The 19156-nt window shown below is 41.7% G+C and overlaps 1 protein-coding gene across 1 annotated transcript in view; it reads right to left on the minus strand.

Annotated features, from left to right (window-relative positions):
* Positions 1–520: 520 nt before the first annotated feature.
* MRPS6 (mitochondrial ribosomal protein S6) overlaps positions 521–19156 on the minus strand; it is a 72750-nt gene continuing 54114 nt past the window's right edge. The window contains exon 3 of the mRNA XM_066370277.1: positions 521–1089. Within this exon, the coding sequence (XP_066226374.1) occupies positions 900–1089 (190 nt within the window). The 3' untranslated portion in view covers positions 521–899. The remainder of the gene's footprint in view (positions 1090–19156) is intronic.

Below are 19156 nucleotides of genomic sequence, written 5' to 3' on the forward strand. Positions count from 1 at the left end.
CAACACACATCCCTCTACAAAGAGCAGCACCCACCACAATGACAACTGTGAGAGAAATGGAAAAGTTACTGATTTTATAGAAGCCCAGCAGTCAAGGAGCAGACACCCCCGCCTCCCACCCGCACCCCACCCACATCTCCTGGTCTCTGAACTTGGGCTGGTAACCAGGTAACCCATCCCTCACACTTCTAGCATTCTGAGCAGCCTGGTGCTGCAAGGCCTGGGGTAGTGCTCTGTGCTGGGACAGGTGAAGATCAAATACCAGACACACACACAGAGTTTTTAAAAATCATGTTTATTACTCTGATCAAAAGTTACTCATGCCTGGCCTGTCTGTGGTGGAGCAGTGCATAGAACGTCAACCTGGAATGCTGAGGTCACCAGTTCAAAATCCTGGGCTTGCCTGGTCCACCTGGTCAAGGCACATACGAGAAGCAACAAGCAAGCAATGAACAACTAAAGTGAAGCAACTATGAGTTGATACTTCTTATTCCCTCACCATGTAAAATCAAACAAAAGCAAGGTTTTAGAGTCTGAATATTTATTTTGCATGATTATACAGTCTAAATGACTAGCTCACAATCCAAGTCAGTTGTATAAGTTTTGTTGTTCAAAATGGTGTTACTGTTAAAGGGCCAAAGACCTCACTGACAAAAAAAAAACCCATTATATATATTAAAAAAATCAAGAATGACATGCTTATACCACACATTACAAAGTGGCTTCAAGCAAGCCATTTCCCCACCTGTAACAGCAAATAAGATCAAGAGCTAAAAATACCAAGAAAACTCAAATGGCACCTGTAACACACTTATATAAAGGTCAACCTTGTAAATTGTTAACTGATAATGCTCAAAAGTGAGAGAATTAAATATAAAGCCAGAATCTGATGAATCTTCTCATTTCCTCTTCTTTGTGGAATATAGTTTTTCTTCAAGTGGGACCTGGACAATCCCTTCACACTCCTTTACTTCCTGGGTCAGCGGGTGTTTTACAATATTAGGTCTAATTACATCAATGTCTCGGGACAAGTGATCCATTACGCTTTCAACAGTTGTTGTTGGTGCATAAAAATCCACCAAGAAATACCTGCAATAAAATAAAAATTGGTGAATTCCTGCATTCTGAAATACAACACTTCCACTATATTGGTCAATACTTTCATTCTACTCCTCCCCAGATAAAGACCTCACCTATACACACTACATACTAGCAGCTGACCAGCTAAACAAAAGCACAGTGGTGTGCCCAATCTCCCTTTTCCCATGTTCTTTTCCATTATCCTGTTGTGAAAATCTGAATCTAAATAAACATGGTAGCAAAAAAACCTTGTAATATTACACACTGGGAAATACTAGGAAGTATGGTTCAATTATGGGAGCAAAATCAGAATTTGCTGTTCAACAAGATTGAACTTCTAAATAAACCATTAGTTGAAGTTTTTGTGTAAGAAAACATCTATCAGATCGTCTTCTAATTTTCCAAATGATTTTATAAGAAACATAATGCATCTAAAGCCATCAGCTACACTCACAAACAAGGGAAAAGATTAATAAAGGCCTGGGATTTGTCTAAGACATCCTGCACATTTAAAAATCGACAAGGAACAAGAAGAAAATTACTTTAAAAATTACTTCCCTAACCTAGGGAAGAAAACAAACATCCAGATCCAGAGAATTTCAATGAACTCATAAATACCCACACCAAGATACATTATCATTAAAATGTCAAAAATTAAAGACGAGAAGAGAATATTAAAAGCAGAAAGAGAAAAAGAAACTTGTTACATACAAGGAAACTCCCATAAGACTATCAGGAGATTTTTCAGCAAAAATTCTGCAAGCCAAAAGGGAGTGGCACAATATAGGCAAAGTGCTGAAAGAAAAAACTTCCAACCAAGAATACTCTACAGCAAAGTGATCATTCAGAATGGAAGGAGAAGGAGTTTTCCAGACAAGCAAAAGCTAAAAGGAGTTCATCACCATTAAACGAGCTTTACAAGAAAGGAACTTTGTTAAACTGAAAAGAAAGAACCTAATTAGTAAAAAGAAAATCTATTAAATAATAAATCTCACTGGAAAGGTGAATAAATAGTAAAGGTAGTGGATTCATCGCTTACAAAGCATAGTAGTAAAACTAACTATGATTTTGATAATTAGTAAGGGATATACAAAATAAAAGATGTAAAATGTGACATCAATAAAGAGTGGAGGGAGTAAAAAAGCTGATCTGTAGAATCAGATCAAACTAAAGTTTGATTTAAAATAGACTGTTATAGATGTAAGTTGGGATCTGTAAGCCTCATTGTAGACACAAAGCAAAAACCTATATAGTAAACACACAAAAGAGGAAGAGAATGGAACTGTAAGTATACCACTAAATAAAGTCATCAAACTATAAGGAAAGAGAGAAAGAGAAGAAAGAATAAAAAACTACAAAACGACCAGTAAACAATTAAAAAAAATTACAGTAAGTACATACGTCTCAATGAGTTCATTCAAAGACACAGAGTTGCTGAATGGATAAAAGAATAAGCCCATTTATATGCTGCCTACAAGAAATTCACACAGACTGAAAGTGAAGGGATGGAAAAAGATATTCCATGCAAATGGAAAGAAACAGCTAAGATAGCTATACTCATGTCAGACAAAACAGACTTTAAAATGAAGAGAGCAGTAAAAGACAAAGGACATTACATATTAATAAAGGGGTTAACCCACCAAAAGGATATAAGATTTATAAATATGTATGCATCCAACATAAGGGCACCTAAATATATAAAGCAAATATTAAAAGACCTAAGACCTGTGGTGGCGCAGTGGATAAAGCGTCGACCTGGAAATGCTGAGGTCGCCGGTTCGAAACCCTGGGCTTGCCTGGTCAAGGCACATATGGGAGTTGATGCTTCCAGCTCCTCCCCCCTTCTCTCTCTCCTCTCTCTCTGTCTCTCTCCCTCTCTCTCTCCTCTCTAAAATGAATAAATAAAAAATAAAAAATAAAAAAAAAAATAAAAGAAATTACCCTGACCTGTGGTGGCGCAGTGGATAAAGCGTCAACCTGGAAACGCTGAGGTTGCCGGTTCAAAACCCTGGGCTTGCCTAGTCAAGGCACATATGGGAGTTGATGCTTCCTGCTCCTCCCCCCCCCCTCTCTCCTCTCTATAATGAATAAATAAAAAAATTTAAAAAAAAAATCTAAAAAAAAAAAAAAGGAATGTTTAAAAAAAAAAAAAAAAAAAAAAAAAAAAGCAGCCCTGGCCGGGTGGCTCAGCAGTAGAGCGTCGGCCTGGCGTGCGGGGAACCCAGGTTCGATTCCCGGCCAGGGCACATAGGAGAAGCGCCCATTTGCTTCTCCACCCCTCCCCCTCTCCTTCCTCTCTGTCTCTCTCTTCCCCTCCCGCAGCCAAGGCTCCATTGGAGCAAAGATGGCCCGGGCGCTGGGGATGGCTCCTTGGCCTCTGCCCCAGGCGCTAGAGTGGCTCTGGTCGCGGCAGAGCGACGCCCCGGAGGGGCAGAGCATCGCCCCCTGGTGGGCAGAGCGTCGCCCCCTGGTGGGCAGAGCGTCGCCCCTGGTGGGCGTGCCGGGTGGATCCCGGTCGGGCGCATGCGGGAGTCTGTCTGACTGTCTCTCCCCGTTTCCAGCTTCGGAAAAATACCAAAAAAATAAAAATAAAAAAATAAAAGACCTAAAGGTAGAAACGGACAGCAATGCAATTAATACCCCATTTGCATCAATGTATCAAACATCCAGACCCTCTCCCCTAAATATCAATAAGGAAATACTATCTGCCTTAAACGATACATTATACCAGATGTGGCCTTAACAGATAGAGAAAGGGAATTCTTTTCAAGTGCACATGAAATATTAGCAGTATATATATATTAAAACCACAAAACAAATTTTAATAGATTTAAAAAGATTAAAATAATGTCAAGCATCTTTTCTGTTAGAATGGTATGAAACTACAAATTAGTTACACAAAGAAATTTAGACAATTCACAAATATATGGAGATCAAACAACATGCTACTGAACAACCAATGGGTCAAAGAAAACATTAAAAGAGAAATTAAAAAAAAACCCAAAACCTGAGACAAACGAAAATGGAAATACAGGTTTTCTCCACTATCCAAAAGTGGACCATGCCTATGAAATCTTTAATAAACTGATAAGGAGTAAAGTAAAGATGCAATAACTAATAATTTATACAAAAACAAATTTTGAGCATTTCATGTATAATACATACAATGTCTCAATTTCATTCATCACAACCAAAACTCTTAATTATATCTAGTCTTATGCTAAGCATAACACCCTTTTTGGAGCTCTCTTAGGCCTTTCTGACACCTTAAGGCACATCACATCTTGCTAACAGATACACAAAATAAATCAAGATAAAGCCCAGATGAGCACAGACACAGTTCAAAGCTATGGCAGCTGGATGCTGAGTGTAGCTGCCAAGGAAGCAGCTTGGCATGAAGGTCCCTCAAAACATTAAAAATAGAGCTACCATGTGAACCAGCAGTTCCACTTTTGGGTATTAACTCAAAGAAAACAAAAACACTAACTCAAAGATATCTGCACCCCCATGTTCATTCCAACATTATTTACAACAGCTAATATATGAAAACAACCTAAGTGTCTATTGATGGATGAATAAATAAAGAAAATGTAGTATATGTATACAATGGAATGTTATTCAGCCAAAAAAAAAAAAAAAAAAAAAAAGATAAAATCTTGCCATTAGCATCAAGGTGGATGGAACAGAGTATTATATACTAAGTCAGTGGTCAGCAAATCGCGGCTTGCAAGTCACATGCGGCTCTTTGGCCCTTTAAGTGTGGCTCTTCCACAAAATACCACGTGCAGGCGCGCAGGTACATGCGGCGGTGTCGGTCAATCCTAATTAAGTTAATAACAATGTACCTACCTATATAGTTTAAGTTTAAAAAATCTGGCTCTCAAAAGAAATTTCAATTGTTGTACTGTTGATATTTGGCTCTGTTGACTAATGAGTTTGCCAACCACTGTACTAAGTGCAATAAAGTCAGGCAGAGAAAGGTAAATATTGTATGATCTCTTTTATACATGAAATCTTAAAAAAAAAAAAGCTCACAGATAAAGAGAACAGATTGGTGGTTGCCAGAGGAGGGGGTGGAGAGTGAGAGAAATGGGGGGGAGGTGTCAAAAGGTAAAAATAAAAATTAAGAAATAAATGTAGTACATTACTGAGCAACAACAAAAAAGAAGCTAATTGTTTTCTGGATGCACAAACCTAAAAGCAGGATGGAAGTTATCGCAATCAATTCCAGTTCAAATTCTTTTCTTCTTTACCCATAATAAGAAAACATACACTGAAAAATACATCAATTTTAAGAAATGCCCATGCTTACATTTTTCACTTTAGCAAATAACTTATGCTTACCTGTTTTCTGTATTAGCACATGATAATAAACTATTTCTCTCCAAGACCAAGACTGAGACAAGTTAAGCCCCTAAAACTGTATTTCGAGTAAGACTTCACCTGTGTGCAGAAAGGCCGCAGAATGACCCAGGTCAGACCCAAGCTGGTACAGAGGAAGGCCACCCTGAAATAGAAAGTGATCTGGCCACAGAACAGCCACACTACAGTGTAGAGGTGAGCAGGATTATAGGGTTTGAGGCCTGGGCTACGGGACAGGGCAGACCTTTGGCAACCGTGTAGAAACTCAAGTTTGCCAAGCTGCAGTCATTCAGTCAGTCAACCTATACCTTCCCAAGAGGGGGTCCTGTAAGTTAGGCAGTCAGTGATGGGGCCATGTCTATCAGTCTATATACAGTATAATTTCCCCAGTCTCTTACCTATTATTTCATTCTGAGGTTCTAAACTCCCGTGAATACTAGGAGAAAAAGGAAACTATTTGAATCTTGGGTGAGAAAGAATTTAACATTCATCTACTCAGATGAGACTAATACAGATGGGGATGTCATACAATTCAGTGGTCATAGAGGATCAACAATTTCTTCAGCTCAGCTAGGTAACAATACAAAGAAGTGTCCTTATTCCCTGCCTGTCCCTCCTCCCAGTTCTCAAAGTTTAAGCCTCCCTTGTAAATGTTTGGTTTGGGCCACAGTGTTGTAAAAGGGCAGTTTTCAGGGCAGTATTTCAGAATTCTGCTGTGTTACAGCTGGTGAAGATGATCTTTGACATCACTTACTTTGTTCGAACAGCACTCCTCTCCTGAGCATATTCCCATCCCCTGGCTGTGCATTCCCCATTCCTCTGCCACAGCATTCTTCACCCAAGGTCCAAGTAGCTCATCTCTCACTTCCATAATGTCCCGCCCAAACATCACCTTGTCAGAGGGGCCTTCTTTGACCACACACCAAGCCACATTCCTCTCGCCCTTACTAAAGGCGTTATTTTTTTCTTTTAGTACTTTATCACCACTGACAAAGCACACACTTGTTTACTGTCTGTTTCACTCTATCACTGCCCTAAGGACTTTGTTGCTATATCCTCAGCACCCTGAATAGAGGTTAAAATAGCAGGTCCACAATAAATATTTGAAAGTGGTGGTGTTAGCATGACCAAAACTAAAAATTCAGCAAGGAAGTCATGAAAAAAAAAAGGATGGCATTTCTATAATTCTGAACAAAGAGGATTTAAAACTCCTAAGAAAACTTCCTAAGCAAATATTCACTCTTAGCAAAGCCTAATGGGAAAGTCATTCTATTAAACAATAATGAAACATAAAAGGATAGAAACACGTCTCATGCAAAAATACTAATCAAAAGAAAAGTTCAAGTGGCTATAGTAGTATAGTAATAGTGTATACTTTGGAGCAAAAAAAAAATTACCAGGGGAAAAAAGAGACAGCCATAGCCCTGGCCAGTTTGGCTCAACAGTAGAGCATTGGTCCAGCCTGTGATGTCCTGGGTTCAATTCCCAGTCAGGGCACACAGAAGAAACGACCATCTGCTTCTCCACCCTTCCCCTTCCTCTCTTTCTCTTTTCCCGTCCTGCAACCATAGCTCAATTGGTTTGAGTAAATTGGCCCTAGGTGCTAATGATGGCTCCATGGCCTCACTTGAGATGCTAAAAACGAGGTTCAGTTGCAAACATGGCCCCAGATGGGCAGAGTTTCTACCCCCAATGGGTGTTGCCAGGTGGATCCTGGTCAAGGCATATGCGGGAGTCTGTGTCTGTATATCCCTTCCTCTCACTTGGAAAAGAAGAAGAAGAAAAAAAGAGACAACACATAAAAATGGATTCACCAGCAAGACACAACAACTCTGTATGTTTATGTAGCACAGAAGAGAGCTTCAACATGCAGCAAGTAAAAACTAACAGAACTGAAAAGAGAAGTGGACAAATTCACAACAGGAGGAGACTTTAAACATTGCTCTCAGTAACTGATAAAACTAGTATACAGAAAATCAGCAAAGACATAGTAAAAGTGAACATCACCATCAGCCATCTGGATCTGACATTTATGGACCCCTCCACCCAACAAGAGTAGGACACATATTATTCACAAGTATATACAAAACATTTATCAAAGTCGACCAAATTCTGGACCATAAAATGAGTCTCAAAAAATCTAAAGAGAGTTGAGTCATACAGAAAAATGTTGGGAAAATCTCCAAATACTTGGAAACTAAATATATGGATACATAACCTATGGGTCAAAGAAGAAATCAATAGGAAATTAACAAAGTACTATGAATTGAATGAAAATGAAATGCATCGAAATTTGGGGGATGCTACTAAAGCAGTACTCAACGAGAAATTTATAGCACTACACACTTATGTAAAAAAGCAATAAAATCTTCACATCAATTATCTCAGTTTCCACCTATGAAACTAAACAAAAAAAAGCAAATTAAATGCAAAGTAAGACAAAAAAAAGAAAATAACAAGGATCCGTGCAGAAATTTATGAACAAGAAAACAGAAAAATAAGAACATCCATGACACCAAATAATAGTTCATTGTGAGGATCAACAAAATTGATATACCTCTAATGAGACTGATCAGTAATAAAAATGTAAGAAACAAATTACCAATAGTTAGGAATAAAAGAGGTGAAAAAGACAACAAATTTTATAGTAAGGGAAGGTCATAATCAATTTTTGCAATTAATTTGAAAACATAGCTGAAATTCCTTGAAAAAGACTACTAAGCCCTCGCTGATAGTTCAGTTGGTTAGAGCCTTGTCCTGATATGCCAGGGTTGAGGGTTTGATCTTCATTCAGGGCACATACAAGTCAACCAATGAATGCATAAATAAGTAGAACAAATCAGTGTTCTCTCACTCTCTAAAAAATAACTAAAAGATTACCAAAACTCACTCAAGAAGAAATAGACAGCGTAAATAGCTCTATATCAATTAAAAAAATTAAAATTGTAGTTAAAAACCTCCCACAAAGACAACTACAGACCTAAATAGCTTCACTGGTGAATTCTACTAAACATTTAAGGAAAACATACCAATTCTGATACAAACTGATGCAGAAAATAGAAAAACACTTCTCAAGTTTTCTATGGGTCCAACATTACTTTCATACGGGGGAGGGGAGCAGGGACTAATATCTCTCATAAACACAATGAAAAAATCCTAAATAAAATTTTAGCAAGTTGACTACTATAATATATAGAAAGGACACTATATCATGATCAAGTAGGGTTTAACCCAAGACACAAGATTGGTTTAACATTTGGGAAATCAATGTAAATTATTAAGACACCTCAAAAAGGAAAACCATGTGATAGGCCAAAAAAAAAAAAAAAAGGAGCATTTAACAAAACTTCATATCTATTCCTGATTTTAACAAACTCTCATCAAACAATAGAAGAGAGTTCTTCAATATTATAAAGAGCATCTCTGAAAAACCTGCAACTGACAACATGCTAATTGGTGAAGGTCTGAATGCTTTCCCCTAAGAATGGGAGCAAACAAGGAAGTCAGCTCTTGCCACTTCAAAACTTTACTGAAGGTTTTTGCCAGTGCAATAAGGCAAGAAAAGAATAAAAGGAATAAAAGGCATCCACGGTGATAAAAACAAAAGCAAAATTCTTTATTGCAAATGTCATTATTGGGCATATAAAAATAATCTAAAGACACGTATAAAAAGATACTAGAACTAATAAGTGAGTTTAGTAAGGTTATAAGATACAAGATTAATATACCAAAAATAATCAACTGTATTTCTAAACACTAGCAACAAATAATCAGACCTTGAAATTAAATCTGAAATACCTAGGGATAAATTTGACAAGAGATGTGCACAACCTGTCCATTGCTAAAAGAAAGTAAAGAAAACCTACATTCATGGAAAGGTATACTTGTCCATGGATAGAAAAATTCAAATTTATTTAGCTGTCAATTCTCCCAAATCGATCTATAGATTCAAAAGTATCTCAACCAGCCTGACCAGGCAGTGGCAAAGTAGATAGAGTATCAAACTGGGACACAGAGGACCCAGGTTTGATACCCCCAGGTAACCAGCTCAAGTGTGGACTTATCCGGCTTGAGCATGGGCTTACCATCTTGAGCACGGGGTCGCTGGCTTGAGCATGGGATCATAAACATGACCCTATGGTTGCTGGCTTGAGCAAGGGGTCACTCACTCCGCTGTAGCCCCTGGTCAAGGCAAATATGAGAAAGCAATCAATGAACAATTAAGGAGCTGCAACGAAAAACTGATGCTTCTCATCTCTCTCCCTTCCTGTCTGTCTGTCCCTCTCTGTTACAAAAAAACAAAAACAAAAACAAAAAACAAAAAAAATACCATAAAGCTATTAGAAGAAACACAAGAAAAACCCTTTGTGGCCTTGGTTTAATCAAAAATTCCTCAGATATAACAGCAAAAGCACAACCCATTAAAAAAAAGTGATGTCAGACTTCATCAAAATTAAAAACTGCTCTTTGAAAGATACTATTAAGATAATAAAAAGACAAGCCACAGAGTAGGATCTGTAAATCACATGTCTGAGAAAGGACTTGTTTCTAGAATATAAAGAACTTTAAATTTTTTAATTAAAAAAAATTTTGATGGGTGTAATATTTGAACAAGCATTTCAAAATATACAATGGTGAAGCACATAAAAAGATGCTTAATATTATTAATCATTAGAAAAGTGCAAATTAAAACCACAAAGATACCTACTAGAATGGTTAAAATTAAAGACTGACCATACCAACTTTTGGTGAGAATAGACAGGAACTGGCACTCTCATACCCTGCTGGTGGGAATGCAATGTGATACAACCACTTTGGAAAACAGTTTGGCATTTTCTTAAAAAGTTAACATACCCCTACCATTTTAATTGTCATTCTATTCCTAAGTATTTACCGAAGAAAATTAAAGCCTGTGTCCACATAACTTGTACTTGAATGTTCATAGCAGCTTTACTTCTAACAATCCCAAACTGGAAACATAAATATCCATCAACATAGAAACTGACAAGCAAACGAGCATATCCATCAATGGCATACAACCCAGGAATAAAAAAAAAAAAAAAACTATTGATAAATTTCATAATAATTTTACTGAGTGAAAGAAACTATAGAGTCAAAGGGTAAATACTGTCTGCTTCTATCTAAGTAAGATTCTAGAAAATACAAATTAATCTACAGTGAAAGAGAGCAGATCAGTGGTTGCTGAAGATTGGGGACAAATGACGGGAAGAAGCTCAAGAGGCAGGGAAACAATTTGTTTATTTCCTTGATTGTGGTGATTTCATGGTATAGACATATGTCAAACTTATTAAATTATACAATTCTCTTTTTAAGATTTTATTTATTGATTTTATAGAGAGAGGAGGGGGAACGAGAAATAGTTGCTTCACTAGCTGTTCATTGGTTACTTCTTGTGTGTGTACCTTGACCAGGCAAGCCCAGGGTTTCGAACAGGCAACCTCAGCATTCCAGGGCTGTGCTCTATCTAATGCGCCACCACAGGCCAGGCAATTGTACAATTTCTATGACTGAAGATGGTGTGTAGAAAATTGAATGGGCAGGACTTGGTGAAGGACTTGACAGGGCATGGTGATGAGAGCAATTATAGCAGATAAAGACACCAGGTTTTCTTGAGAAATGAACCAAAATTGTGTAAACTCCTCCACTATCTGGCAAACTTCTTGAAGCAGTGACTTTTATGTTAGCTCACTGGTGAGCTCACCATGCGAGCTTTTCTGGAAATTATACACCAACCTGTCCAAGTTTTCCAAGGTTTCAGTCCACATCTGTACTTCTACCTCACAGGTCAGGCACAGGGCTGCGAGGACCCAACTTATGAACCACTCCTTTGTTCAACATTTAATTCTTGATACTTGCCTTAAGTAAGGCTCTGAAATAGGGCCTACAAAGTAAGTGTGACCAACCTTAAACTGCTTTCTACTGCCAATCCCTGGTCATTTACCTACTCCCCTAGTCCCCAAGTAATTATGGCTGCCTGAGGGCCAAGGCAGGGGAATTATCTCTCAACACAGCCCCAGCATCTTTCTCCCTATTTTATACATATGTCCTTTGGTTCAGTTTCACCAAATGTCCTTTCCAAGACCTTGAACAAGTTATGACCTCATCTTCTGTATGCTAACATTCCCTCCATACTTAATTCTGTAACAGGTAGTTTTTCTTTGAACACATATGTATCCTTCTCAGTTCCTTCCTCTCCATACCTTGTCTAGTTTCCCTAGAAGAAGAGTCTTCCTCTTTTGCATGATTACACTTAAAGCCCTGTGCTAATGGCTGAGGTTGTGTGCTGGTGAAATACCATGTATGAAATAAGGTAACACAGAGGGAAGTGCTTATCAAGGGCCTGACATGTTCTGGGCACTCGATAACACAGGCTGTGACCACTGCCAGCCCCAAATGCTCTAAGTGCTCCTGTCCAGGAAGTCCACAGGTGGCTCCCTGCTCTCCTGAGTTTGGCCTGCCCTTCTTTACAGTCAGGAATTCAAGTTATCCCAATACCATACATAGGGTTCAGCAAGCACTGTTTTCTACCATTTTCCATTCAACTATCCCACAGAAGCATTTTTCTGTACGTGAACTTTGGAGTATAAACATGTTTCTAAGAGAAACTGTGTTTACAGTTGCCAACAACCAACTCTCAGTCTTTCTGAACAGTATTCTCCACATACTGGCACTCACCAAATAATTCTAAGAAATACACGCAAAGCTTTTGAATACCATTTTGTGGTAAGTATTAAAAAGGACACCCAAGGGAAACGAGAAACCTAATATATAAGAAACCTCTTATTTAAGAAATTAAAAGGGAAGTGTCTTACACAGAACTTTCTAACTTTCAAAGTGCTCTTGCATCTTCTCCACAGCTTGATGAAGAGGCTGAGGGGAGGAGACTGGAAGCCCAACTCTGCGTGGCACTCAGGGGACAGAAGAAAAGAAGTGGGCCCGGTGTTGGTTTGGGTCCAGCAGCCCTCTCCCCAGCAACAACTACTACTCTAGTAGTTTTCAACATCTTTCCTGCTCTCTGACCCCTTTGGTTTTTACAATGGTGAAGTTGTTAGCTCAGGGTCATTTAGCTACTAAGTGGCTGCAGCCAAGATTCCAATAGAGCAAGTCTTTACACTCGGGAACACAAGAAGCTACACCGAGCTTTGGAACCAATGGGTTTCAGAATGTACATGCTGGAGAGGACCATGAACACAATGCCATCCAACTCCCTCATGTTGCTTATGAGGGAACTGATCTGCTGCAGGACACAAAGTGAGAGGGAGCTCCAGGCCCCACCCGTTCCCCACTGTCAACCACATCTCCTGCTACCTAGCAGTCAGCATTCTGGAGGTTTCTCAAGGGTAGAAAGAAATGCTAGAAGGTCTGTAAATCCTAATCTGTGGCTTCTAGAAGCTGCTGTTACTACTACAACCTACCCCGCCCCCCCCCCCCAGTCATGACACTCCTCTAGCAACCAAACCCAAACACAGCTGTCCAAAATGCAAATGAGTTTGTGCCCACACCACAGCTGTGACAGTCATTTCATGCTATCACCTGCTGATCTGTGTCTGGGGCTCATGTGGGCAAAGACAACTCCTACTGCCTTGTTCCTCATTGCACCATGGAAATTTCCACAGAAAGGAAACACCACCAAACAGAGAAGGGGAAAAGTGGATCAGACAGTCGATCTTACTGTAGTCACACTCTCAGCTGACGGCTGAACGTCTTTTGTCCCCACTCCCCTCCGAGGAACCAAGCTGTCTCTCCCCACCATGAGAAAAGCAAGCCCCAGTCCAGGACAAATCTGTCTGCCTTAGACTACCTCCATGTGCCTCAGTGGCCCAAGCACACAGGTCAATGGTCCATTATGGCTTTCCCACAGGAAAGATCATGACCATCGCTGGCTGCTTCCAGTATATATGCTTTGTTTTCACCTATATATTCCAGGATATATGCTTTGTTATCTTGAGCAAACTTAACTGGTCAATTAACACCTATGGGCAAACCTCAGAAGGAGGCTAAAAAGATGGAGGCACATGTGGCCTCATCCTCCTGGAACATTTAGACAGCTGGGGGAGGAATCACAGGGTGCTGTGTGAGCAGAAACCTAGGCTTCCACTACCTGCCAGGTCTCCCACTCCTCCCGCACACTGGACTCCTGGCTGCTGGGCTTTCCTAACTACAGATGATCTGAGCAATGACAATGGGATTTTGTGCAACTGTGAGAGCACCAAGTGCAGCCCTGCATTTCCATTTTACACATGAAGACAGTGAGGCCTGGAAACAACCCCTTGCAGTTGTGGGTCTAGCAGCTTCTGAGGCCTACAAGGGTCTTTTCCCACGACAGCACAGCTCCATGACAGACCCATAAAAATGGGAGTCAGGCTGAAGAAATGACCTTGAAACTCTCTCGATACCGCTTCTTACATGCTGCCAAAGGTTGCCATGGAGAAACCATTCTGAAATTCAGATGAGCTGCTGTTCATGGGGCCGAAAAGGGCTTTAGTGTTTCCAGAGGAATCTGAGAGCCCTTTGCCCCACCTTCCTCCTGGCTCTAAGAAATAGGAGGAGCAAGAGGATTCAATAACCACATGAAGTGTCAATAGTTGCTTCATCGCCTCACCAATCTAGGCAGGATCAAAACACATGGCCAATATGGACTCATTCTTATCTCCGTCCTCATACACAATAAGCTCCTCACTCAAGGGAAAACAGTTTAGAATAATGAGAATCACTGCAACTGCCTACACAGAACCTAAAGCTCAGGTGGGCAAATTCCAATAAGACACAAAAATAATATAGTTCTCCAAATAGTTTCCTATTCTCCATTTTTACATTGATCAATGATAAATCAATAAAGGTACTCAACGGACAGATCATTCTGGAGAACTCCAGCTTAGAGATCTACAACCTACTTAGTTTACCTTCCCAGCAACTCCACCCATGCCTGTGGCACCAGCACAGGGTTCACCCACTGGCAGTCAGTGCTGACACACAAGCATTACCCTCGCCTTAAACACAAAGCCCAGCAGTCTTCGCATTTAAAGCTGTTTTCCCGTGTATAGTTCTAATTAGGCAATCACTTCATCTACATGGTGGAAATCGGCTTTACAACCCTGCTCTCTCTAGTTTATAGACAAGCCCTACAGTAGTGAAAGTAAGGAAATGACTGATATTTCATAGATAGTACCTGTCCACGTGGTCTTCAAAATGATCCTTTACCCGCCTGTATAGATATAATATATATTTTTTTGACAGAGAGAGAGAGAGAGAGAGTCAAAGAGAGGAACAGATAGGGATAGTCAGACAGGAAAGGAAAGAGATGAGAAGCATCAATTCTTTGTTGCGGCACCTTAGTTGTTCATTGATTGCTTTCTCACATGTGCCTTGACCAGGGGACTACAGCAGAGCGAGTGACCCCTTGGGCTTCAAGCCAGCAACCCGCACTCAAACCAGCATCCAGCATCCAGCTCAAGCCGGATGAGCACGCACTCAAGCTGGACACCTTGGGGTTTCGAGCCTGCATCCTCTGTGTCCCCGTCCGATGCTCTATTCACTGCGCCACCACCTGGTCAGGCTCACCTTTGTATTTCTGAAGCCACACTACAAAACTTCTCACTACAATGACTGAAACCCCACAGAACTCTGAGAAGACCCAGAGAAATGGCTTCCCCAGGACAGACTGAGCCCAAACTGGAAAAGGATGCCACCAGGAACACTCCGTCTACAGCAGCAGGCTCACAGGGGGCGCAGCTATCTCCTTTCCACTTCTCTTCCCTGGTCCAGGCCTAGGACCACTCAGTCAGACACATGCTCTGCAGACTGCCCAGGACTGCCAGCGCCCCTCACACACACACAACACCCCTCCCTGGTTGCTGAGGGAGAAAATGTGTCTTCTTGCAATGCTCCTAAATGTAAAGGTTATATTTGATTTTTTATATCATTTGTCATAACCCTGTATGGACAAGTTTTCCAGGAAAAAGGGCTTGCCTGAATTTGAGTTATATTCTTTGTCTTTGCCAAACCCAGTCACACACTCACTTACAGCCTCCCCTTCCCCCTAAGCAGACAAGTGGAAATTTCCACTGAAGCGCTCAGTGGCTCCCAGTGGATGGGGGGAGGGAAGGAGAGGGGAGGGAGTGGAAGCCAAAGCATCTTTAAGCCTTCTGAAGATAGAAAACAGACCATTTGGATGCCAGTTCCTGGACATTATCGGTTAAACCTTGCTGAATTCAGGCTTTGCTGAGGCAGTGAGTTACTCACCTTAAAACCAAAGTACTCTCTGCATGGAAAAGCCCCATTTCTTTTTAGATCTGTTAGGTCTCATACATCTGAAAAGCCAGTAAACCTGCTACAGAATCTGTACGAATCTTGGGTGCTGCCACTACACAAAAGCCTCCAAGGCCACTGCAGCCTGCCTCGAAAGACCTGGGGGAGCACCTGCACACAGAGCAGGGTCAGGACGCTGGCAGGTGGCGTGGAACGTGGGAATGCGTGCCGGCAGGAAGACCACAGAGGAGAACCAATCTCCTCCAGACAGGGTGCCAGCTCTCTTGGAGGAAGCTGCCGACACATTGGGGAAGTGAGTCAGTAAAATTCCACTGATTCACCCCAGATCCGGTTATTTTTATCATTCTGCGTACTTACAAATAAAATGGCATCTTACATGTAGGCTAGCAGGTCTTTGCTTTACCTATTTATACCAATTCACATTTTAAAGCAGCTGAGAAAGAAGGGACAAAAAGGCAAGGAAAACCTCCCCAGTCCAGTGCTTGTTCTGGAGTCAGTCATCTCACTGCAGTCAAATCTGACCTGGAAGAACAGTCAAAGCCAATTGAGGGCATCCTTTCACAAATAAGCACAAGCCAGCACCGAACACAAGTCAGTTTCTCTAGTTTCCTCTCCCTCACCAGAAAATCACTCAGTCTTGTCTATTGTAAAGAGCCTTAAACGAGCCTGGGTAGCCCAGGTAAGACACTCAGGTGCTTCTGCAACCTCAGCACGGTCTAAACGAGCCTCTGCTCCCACCGCCCCCTTCTGCATGGGACACCATACCCTCTTACACTCTGAGGAACATACTAAGAAAGGAACACCTTGCCTTTCCCACAGGTTAATGAACGTACTCAGGGGAGCATGTGAAGACACAAAGGTGAGAAAATTGAGGCGGCCTCTGAGAAACTAAAGTAAATGCAGAGCCAAGAACCCTGGCTTCAAGTCATGCTCCAGTAGTCTCCAGACATGGCCTGGAGATAGCAGGTGGTGAGTGCCACAAGGCTGTCTGGAAAGCTAGTCCAGAAGACCTACACTGCCCAAGCACCTTAACCTGGCCCAAACAGCAACAGGGGCATCTAGCCAACTCCCTGTTCCTAAATCCATGTCATCTAGGGGACAACTGACATGGAAAATGACTTCCCCTGAAAACATAGGTGTTTGAGATATCATCCCTGTCCCTGTTAAAAGTGACCTGACCCAGGCTTCACTCTGCTGCCATCTGGAATGTAGAGCAGCATTTTTAGAAACAAGGTTTAAAATGGTGCTTAACTGTATATACACAGCAACTTGTCCAATTCCATCACTCAGAGAGTGAGCGAAATAAGTTTCAGCAGATCAGCTTGAGAAACCATCAAGTTTTTCAATGGGAAAACAGGTTCCCAGTTACAAACAGACTCACAAATTTCTGGAATGGCACCTGTTTATAACGCTGAGACCAACCAAATCAATACCTGAACTATAATGATTACTTTCTCAGCACACGCTGCACACACAGACCTGATATAGTAATCAACATCAGGGACCACTGTCAAGGACCCACCCCTCTTCATCCTCAGATGACATTGACACAGCAGGGTCTCTCCTGCGCAAGCACTATTCTACACTCATTTTCCTCTCAGGCCGACTTGGCATGTGCAGCAGAGGTACGGGTGTGGGAAAAGGAGGTGTGGGGCAACAGTAGAGGCAGCAATCCAACATGATGGGACTAACAGAGGTGCCTGGGTGTCAGCCCTGGCCAGGAGAACAGTGCTATGCTGAGCCCTGCCCTTTCACCCCTTGGCCAGTGCCTAGGTTAGCCATATGCAGGCAAGTCTCTGACTCAATTAAAAACTCCTTGAGCTCAGCAACCACAATAATTGCAAGAACCATCCTGAGACCCAGGAATACCACTAGGACATACCACTTCTTCCCCCAAAACGTGAAAGCAACAAACATAATACCAAGAGCACCACAATGCAATATGCATTCTCAGTGGGTGCCTTGGCTCACTCAGCTGCCAGTTAAACAACTGGCCCTTACACACCAGCCTCAGGATTCAAATCAGTGCCCCATCACAATTATACAAACATGGCCTGGCCTCCAAGGCTGCTCAGAAAGAGCTAGCAACTACCATGTACTGGGACTCCCTGGAAAGGATCAGATCACGCCAGGCTTCCCACCTCTGACTGGTCACACAGACCCGCAGTTTCTGGTGGAGCATATATATCTATATATCTATGTAACTACCGTTTCAGAGACCATACTTTGGAAAGCACTACCTTAAACAAATAAACACCAGACACTGATTTATCCCATAAAAACAAACTTAAAAACAGGAATGTCCCCAACTGGGGCTGGGCACCCCCTTCTGTGTCTATATATAATACACACACATAATAATTTAAGAACACTGCTTCTCCTTTGCTGAGGAATCTGAAAGTAAAAAAGAACAGAAATAAACCCTTAAATATAAATGAATGAAGTGATTGCAGCATGGACTTCTGGGGCACGTGCATCCTGTCTGGACCCAGGATGCACAGCTAGTGCTGGCTTAGTTCCAGGTGTTTTCCAGGATCTGGATGTGTTCCACCTACACAAGAGCACTAGCACCACCCCAGCGCAGCACTGTATGTGCACAGAGGACTGAAAACTAAACATTTGTTAATACAGAGGTTCACAAAGTGTGGTCCTCACATAGCAGCCCCAGCACTACCTCGGGCATGGTGAAGCACGCCGACTCCAGAATGCTGGCCACACCATCTCCAACAAAGTCAAATCCTCTCCTCAAGAAAAGGGCAGAAGCAAGCACTCCCACTGCCATCCCTGAAAGCACACAGATGAGGACACAGACCCTCCCCTGTCTGGGGTCTTCTAGCAGAGAATCTGGCTAAGCATTCTTGGCCAAACAGTATATGCTCCTCTTGAGACAAAAAGGCAAGAGGATTCATCGCCTTGCTGTTAAAACCAAATCCCTTTGTGGTTAAGATTTTTAAAAAAATGTTGTACACACAAACCTCCACCCCTCACTGTTACTATGACTGTAGAAGAGGAAGAGCCACTGTGCATTTCATGTTGCCTAGCAACACCCCAGGCACACTCTTCAGAGGTGTTCTCAAGAAGCTGAACACTAGCACAAAACAAGGTGAAGCAATCAAAAGATGAAATTTGCAGTATGCGTTACGTCTTGGCAGAAGGTTTAAATGCAATAGGAAAGCCTCGGTGTGAGACTCCACTCAGGTCTATCTCATGCATCGCACCTGTACCATACCACAGAGCACATCTCCAAAGAGTATCTCATGTGATCCCTGTGACAATGTAGCCACCAGACTGCAGTGTCCCAGGAAGCAGAGCTGGTGAGAAGTAGAGGGAGACAAGCACTTCCTTTAGGACCTGCTCCACCGCACACACCACTGCCTCCATCTTGCCCCATCACACCCAGGCCCGAAACCGGGTCCTCCCTTCA

Source organism: Saccopteryx leptura, chromosome 2 (assembly GCF_036850995.1).
Source record: "Saccopteryx leptura isolate mSacLep1 chromosome 2, mSacLep1_pri_phased_curated, whole genome shotgun sequence".
In the NCBI taxonomy this organism is placed as follows: domain Eukaryota; kingdom Metazoa; phylum Chordata; class Mammalia; order Chiroptera; family Emballonuridae; genus Saccopteryx; species Saccopteryx leptura.